Here is a 6,708-nt window from a genome sequence, read left to right as displayed (position 1 = left end):
GGTATGCGAGAAAATGGAAGTCAAGGAGATAGCTTAGGACCTGGTACAAAGAAGGTTCAGGAGCAATTTCCAAAAATTAAAGGCACAACAAGGCCTTGGCACGTGAGGCACTGGGTACCTAATTTCTTCACTGGTAGCATGGACGCCTGTTTAGGCTCTTGGCTTCTTAGGAGAATGATGGGCAAGACTGAATAGAAGTTCGCAGGAGACAGAGAGGCTCAAAAGCAGCACTTAGTTTGTCATATAAGAGAGCAAGAGGAAGATCCTCAGAGAACCTGAGGCACTTGGATTTGATCACGCGGTGAGCCTCTGAAGTGACAAGACAGGAAGGAGTCTGGAAATCCCAGCTGGTGTCATGAGCAGGAAGGGGTAAGCTGGAGGCTGTGACAGTCAAGTGATGACCTGGGTCTAAACTCGTCTGGTGGCAGTGAGTATACAGAAAAGTTGTGTGACAAGTGGTCATGTGAAGGAAGAATTCCCAGTTTGGTGACAAAACGAACACAGGAGTTAAAAGAAAAGAGTGTTAGCTGATTTGGACCCCTCATATTTCAGTGAATGGGTATTGGTGACATGGTTGCCTAGGCTGTCTTTTTTTTTTTGCTAGGTTGTCTTTTGTGGGACTCAGGTAGGGTGAGGAATTTGGTTTTGGGCATAACCTTCAGTCAAGGTGACAATGCACTTGTGCTGGGAGGGCCCCATCTGTCCCCACCGAAGCAGCCAGACACAGGAGGTTCAATAACTCTTCCCTCTGATTTCCCCTCCCAGGCCTCAGGCCTCTAGCCCAATTTCAGGTCAATCTCAACTGTCTCCTCTTTTCATTTAGAACTCCAGTCCAACTGCAGGCCTGTCGTTGAGGCCCTAACCAAAGGCTTCTAGCAAAGAATGGTGGAGTGCAAATTTTCCTTTGTGAAATAGGTGGTTGTAGTGCCCAGCTGTCATCTCAGTGCCCCTCTTGGTGACTGGCCCTGAACCTTCTCCTGATTCTAGTTGTCTAGAGGGTCCGGAGCCCACAGAGCCTAGACGGTCTGCTAGCCAGAAGTTGGGGACAGAGGAGAGAAAATAGGCCCGGAGATGTCAGCAGCGAGAGAACCCAAGTGCCCAGCTCCCAAGTTTACATCTCTGTCATCTACTTTTGACCCTGTTACCTTCTTCTCTCAGCCAATCAGATACTGATGCTTCTTTCAAGAAAAGTTTATTTAAAATGCTTAATGAAGTTCTAGGATGCAAATATAAAGTGCTTGGCTTTAGAGTTGGGGTGTAGGGGAAGAGGGAAAGGTCTCCTGAGTTTTAGCCATTTGGATTTTCCCAGTTCTTTAGAGATGAAAGAAGGTATACCTCAAAATTTAAAAAAAAAAAAAAGGGTAGGGGGAGGGATAAGGGGTAAAAATCATCCTTGAGTCTCCTACCACCCAGGGTGCATGAAGAGTTCAAGGCTGTAACCATCACAGACAATCACCGAGAATTATCACAGAGGAGTTCAGGTCACCAGTGTGGAGAATATTTCTGTTTAAAGGAGAGAGGAAGAAAAGAGATGGGAAGGCGGGGGGATCCTCCAGGCTCAGGGGCAGAGTGGCTGCCTGCTCCTCTGGCATTGTCCTCTCCAGCAAATGTCGGGCAAAGGCTTGCTCCATCTGTAGAGGAAGAGGTGGGAAGAAGCCATCAGTGAGTGCAGCACAGCAGGTACTACCTACAAGAGCTCCTTCCCCATGGAGGCCCTTTTCCTCCCTGGAGCCCGATCTGCATGCCCCGTCCACCCTGCCCTGAACTCACCTGCACTGTAATAAGACTCTGTGGGTTTTGGCTAGGGTCAGAACTTTCCTCCAAGAAATTCAGGGTCACCTGGAACTTGGGTGGGGGGCCCAGGCCCTGGTTGTACCTGGCCAAGTCTGAAAGAGAAAAGGTCGGGGTAGGAAAAAAGAAAAGAGACAAGAGAGAGGGCAGCAGGCAGGGAGGTGGTAGGAGAAATCCCTGATGGTCAAAGAGAGGTGGGAGTGGGGCCACTTGGAGACCAAGGTCAGAGCAGAGGCTGCGGGGTCATGAGGCTGTTGCCTTGGATCAGGAGAAACACTAGGCACTAAGCAGCTACTGACCCATGTGCAAACAGAAAAAGGTGCCCCTTGCTCAAAGTAAGACACGTTGACAGTGAGCAGATTATTACACAACCTGAAAAGGAATCCCTAGCACAGCTGAGTCCTCACAGATGACAGCCCTGGTTGCTAACCCTCATCTTTGCTGTTGCTAACTATCCCCCACCCCAAACACTAGGTTACACATGGCCCTGGGAACATCTCCATTGTGTTCCCTATGCTCCTGACTCTACTTCCACAGTCAGGTTTAGTGGGGGCAGGAACTGGAATTCCAAGAGTGGGTGGGTAAGACAGCAACCTTAGGGGATTCCTAGAGGTGGGAACAGGGTGGTGCCAGGGCCAGTGTGTGGTGTGCACCAGCTCTCCCAAGTGTGTGGATGGCGTGTGTGTCAGAGCGCGTGCAAGAGAGGGCCAGGGGGCCCCAAAGCTCTGTGCTGACTTGTCTGTGTACTTTTCACGTGAGTTATGTATGCTCCAGTGTCATGGTGCTCCCTGAGATGTAGTACTCTTGTGCTGGGCTCAACCTGAAACTCATCTTCCACAGCCTTGCCTGGGGAAGGAGAGTTGCCAGGCAGCTGCTATGGTCACACAGGGTGTGCACTGTACAAGTTCAGGGGTGCCATGCACAGGCTAGGATAGAGGACCTGCTGGCTACCAGGGTTTGGCAGGGACTGCCAAGTAGGGCCCAAAGGGTACCAAGAGGTAGGTGGGGGGTAGGCGCTCGGGTGCTCAGTTGGAGCAGCCTCACCTCTGTAGAAGTAGGCTGTTTTGAAGAGCTCCACGCACTCATTGCTGGGCAGCAGATGTGGGCCTGGACCAGGTGGGGTCTGGGGCGCATCCCAGGAGATGGGGATGGGGCAGAGGCGCTGCACGAAGAGGCCTTTGGGGTTGCTGGCCATCAGGACGCCCCTCTTGAGCTGGCTCAGCACGCGCTGTGTGGGCTCCAGTGGGTCAGCCTTGGGGAAAACCACTTGCTTCATGCTGCTCTGGGAATCCGAGGGCTCAGCCACAAGGCGGCAGTCCAGGGTGTGCACCTGGGTCTCCCCAACCACGCGCCCATTGTAGATGAAGGTGAGCAGCAGCGAGTAGTCTGGGGACAGAGAACAGCCCAGCTATATCTGGCACTGGGGGAGCTCACCAGCTAGCAGCAGTGCCTCTCCCTGTTCCCCAGGGGTTCAGCTGGTCAGCAGGAGCCTTTGGCGGAAATGACATGGAGCTCCTTGCAAATCCAATGTTCCCAGAGAGGGACGCCAAGCAAAATCCAGGGAGGACACAGTGGGCTGGGGGCTGGGGCCGCACCTGCGCCTGCTGAGATTAGAAAAGGTGCCCTCCTTTCCTCATCTTTACTCCCCACCGCCCCCTCGTCAGCCAGGGGGCTTCTGTCAGGCTTTCCTCTTCGTTAGGTGACAACTAATAAACCAATTCACACGAAGGCCTTGGGAGTGCACTGTCCAGGGTTGGGTAAGAAGAGCCCAGCAGATTGGGCCTCTGTTTGACCCAAAGAATGGAATGTCTCAAAGTGGAACTCCAGGGAACAGGGTGTGTAGCGTGGTATTTTGGAGGGCAAGCGGTTTGGAGTCTGGCCAAACAGCTCCTGGAACGCTCACCGCCTAGAAAACAGCACCCCTGTCTATGGTAAGGTGAGTCCAGTTGGCTGCAAGCCCTGACAGATTAGAAAATGCAGGCATAACCAGTGGCAGAAAACCCGAAGGGGGCAGGTAGCAGGGGTGAGCCACAAACTCCAAGTACCTAAGTCTGGAGGGAGCACGAATTCCACAGATGCCTGATCCCCTTCAAAGGGGGCCTCAGTTGTGTCTGTGCCTAGAAGGGAGGCAAAGGCACTGGTCATTCAGAGTGGGTCCAAGGGCCAGAGGTTGTGGCATTGTCGGGCACGGGGAATGACACAAGAGGCAAGGGAGGCGTACCTTCCTGAGGCTTAGGGCTGTTGCTGTTGCTGTTGCTGCCGCTGCTGCCGCTGCTACTGCTGCCGCTGCTCCCAGTGTCTGAATGGTCTGCTCCCCCACTGGTTCCCCTCTCCTGTGAACAATGTCTATCGTTGGCCTGCCTCTTCCTCTAGTAATTGTCCTGCCCTCGGACTCCCCTGGTTCCCTCCAGCTCACATTATTGAAGGGGTCCTGAAGCAAGAAGGGGCTGAGTACGTGGCTCTTCGCGGGACTCTCATCCTCCTCCCTGTCCGAGGACTCGGAACTGTGGTGTCGCTTTGATGGGGATTTTTGGGTGCCTGGCTCCGCTGTGGAACATTGTTGGGACGGGAGAGACGGGTCAGGGCCTTACACAGGGACAGAGAATAGAAGAGAATATGAGGCAGGGGAGGAGTGTGCAGGACTGGGAAAGGGACGCCAGGGAGCAGCTCCCTAAGGCAGACTGAATGAGAGGCGTGGAGGGAGGCCCACCCAGCACCCTCCCAGGAGGCTCGGGCCGCCATCTTCCTCCCCAGTCTGATGATTCCTGGAATGGCTGGGCAAAGGGCTCACCAAGGAGGGTTCCTGGTGGCAGCAACCGATACACCTTGTAGGGCTCAGCCCCATCCATACGGCCCCTCTCAGGGACCTCCTGAAATTCAGAACTCTTGTTGAGGGCACAGCGCAGGCGAGTCTTCCAGGTGGCAGGGCCTTCTGAGTTTCCCTCCTTGTACTTTCCCTTGAATATCGCCCAGGCCTAGGAAAGAGAGGGAAGTAAAGAAGAGGCAGCTTGTTACAGATCCCAGCTGACTCTCCAACAGGGCTGGCTTCATGACTGTGCAACCTGTGCTCGCACTCAGAAGGGCCCGTGCACACCTATTCCTCTGCTATCGCCATCTTAAAATTGTCGGTAATTTTTCAAGAAAAACTCCACATTTTCATTGTGCCTTGGGCAAACTATGTAGCCGGTTCTACCCTCCAGTCTCCCCTTTATCTGAAACCTGGGTAGACATAAGCCCTTAAGGATAAGAGCAGCCAGTGTATACTTCAGCCCTCACTCAGAAGGGGCGGTTTCCAGGCCCTTTCACCTTGAAGAAGGCAGCATCCTGGTCCTCCCGGAAGTCTTGCTTGCCTGCATGCTTCCAGGGAATCCGGAACATGGTTTTAGCTTCATCATCCCAGCATACCCCAGGGAACTTGCCGCTCTCCACCTGCTCCACCACCCAGTTCCGGAGCTTTCGGGTGCAGCGTGCCTTGCCTGATGCCATCCTAGAGAACAAGGGCATGAAGCATCAGCAGAACAGACCCTTTGGGAGGGATCATGTGTGGAGGTACTGGCCACTGGGGCTGGATTCTGCCAAGGGTTCCCAGAGACCTCACCACCATCCATCCCTCTTCTTTCAGCTCCGGACACATCTCAAAATTCTCTAAGGCAGAATTGTTTCTTTTCTGCCACCACTAGCAATTACAAAATATACACTCCTTTTAATATCCCAAGCAGCAACATCAGGAGGCAAATTTTAAGCGTTGGTTTAAATTTTAAGACTTTTTGGGACTTTATCTGGGAGAGAAGTCCCTTAGTGTTGTGACCCTGGAGAGACACTGTCTAGATGCCCAAACATTTGCAGAAGCAGTGTCTGCTTCTGAGACACCCTGTCAACATTCTTCACCCACAGCTCCCCACAACCTCTGACCCCTCCTTCTCTGATTGCCCTAGGGGTAAGTAGGGCAAGGAGCTTGAGGCAGGGGTGGAGCTGCAGCGGATATGGGCAGGGCCGGAAGACAGGCAAGAAAAACAAAACATGGTGAACAGAGACTTGGAGCAAAGAATCTTTCTTCCCAAACAACCCTGTAGTCGGGTCCTCCTGTCTTTTGCCAACAGGGCCTGGGAAACTGGTCCCTGGTCAATCTCTTGTCTCAACTCAAGCCTACTGCTTCTTGGCTCACAGGCCAGGCCTTCTGCCTATTCCCCAGCCTAGGAGACGGGGCCTGGTACCCCCACCCCCCACCTCTCCTGGCTTCCAGCCCCAAACCCAAGGCCGAAGGCCATCCCTGGCATATCTTACCTGAGCTGGCTGTGCACGTTGTCCCAGGGCTCAGCTGCCCTCAGCTCAGCTCCCGGCTCCGGCAGCTTCAGCTTCGCGATTTCCCCGCCCCTTTCACAGTACACAGTCCCCACCCTAAGTTTCAGTTCTCCTCCAGTGAAGTCCTTTTCCCAGAAATCACGTGATCTCCGAGTTGCAAGGCAACTAGCTCCCACTAGAGGGCAGCAGCATCTGAGACTCTCACTGTGGGCAGCAGAAGGATCCCCTTCTCTGGACGCTAGGGGGTCAGAAGTAGGTGCAGTCCTGCCTGGCTCATTCCCCTTCCTCCCTCAGGCACTCACTGCTCTGGGCCCTGACCTCCTCTGCTGGCCTGGGGCCTCTGGGTTGCTGTGTAGTCTGTGCATCTGTGTTCCCCTACAGTGCCCCCTTGGTGTTAGGTGAGCTCAAAGATCAGGCGAATGAATTTGATGAAAAGAAGACCATGGCAGGAAGGGAGGGGGCCTAGGACAGATGATGGATGCGGAAGGCCTCCCATGCCCATCCATAGTGCCAATTCCTTCCTGGCCTTGAGTCCAGGGAGGGTCTGGTGGGCGGATGCAGGAGAATTTCCAGAAAAGCTCTGTTCACCCCCCCTTTCCCTGGTGCCCCTAGATG

The 6,708-nt window shown here is 53.8% G+C and overlaps 1 protein-coding gene across 2 annotated transcripts; it reads right to left on the bottom strand.

Annotated features, from left to right (window-relative positions):
- Nucleotides 1-1,188: 1,188 nt before the first annotated feature.
- On the bottom strand, nucleotides 1,189-6,203 carry IRF9 (interferon regulatory factor 9). Of its 2 annotated transcripts, none has more exons than XM_010600533.3 (9): nucleotides 6,076-6,203; nucleotides 5,098-5,278; nucleotides 4,583-4,766; nucleotides 4,208-4,377; nucleotides 4,013-4,124; nucleotides 3,837-3,908; nucleotides 2,836-3,177; nucleotides 1,771-1,886; nucleotides 1,189-1,631 (listed from the first exon to the last, which is right to left on the bottom strand). In XM_010600533.3, exons 2-9 carry the CDS (start codon nucleotides 5,275-5,277, stop codon nucleotides 1,443-1,445), a joined length of 1,365 nt encoding a protein of 454 aa, XP_010598835.1. In that variant the 5' UTR covers nucleotide 5,278; nucleotides 6,076-6,203; the 3' UTR covers nucleotides 1,189-1,442. The 2 variants fall into 2 exon arrangements, with proteins under 2 accessions (XP_010598835.1, XP_003421047.1); XM_003420999.4 differs by having other exon boundaries at nucleotides 1,191-1,631; nucleotides 4,208-4,338.
- Nucleotides 6,204-6,708: the final 505 nt, after the last annotated feature.

This window comes from Loxodonta africana, chromosome 10 (assembly GCF_030014295.1).
Source record: "Loxodonta africana isolate mLoxAfr1 chromosome 10, mLoxAfr1.hap2, whole genome shotgun sequence".
Taxonomy (NCBI): domain Eukaryota; kingdom Metazoa; phylum Chordata; class Mammalia; order Proboscidea; family Elephantidae; genus Loxodonta; species Loxodonta africana.
The sequence above is the reverse complement of the archived record's forward strand: the minus strand, read 5'-3'. Positions and strand labels throughout refer to the sequence as shown.

Excerpts from the sequence above, each read along its gene's own strand:
- IRF9 (XM_010600533.3), bottom strand. The coding sequence starts at position 5,277 with ATGGCATCAGGCAAGGCACGCTGCACCCGAAAGCTCCGGAACTGGGTG. Across the intron at positions 4,767-5,097 it reads AGGATGCTGCCTTCTTCAAG|GCCTGGGCGATATTCAAGGG; the intron begins GTGAAAGGGCCT and ends TCTCTTTCCTAG. Across the intron at positions 3,909-4,012 it reads CAGCCCTAAGCCTCAGGAAG|GCACAGACACAACTGAGGCC; the intron begins GTACGCCTCCCT and ends CCTCCCTTCTAG.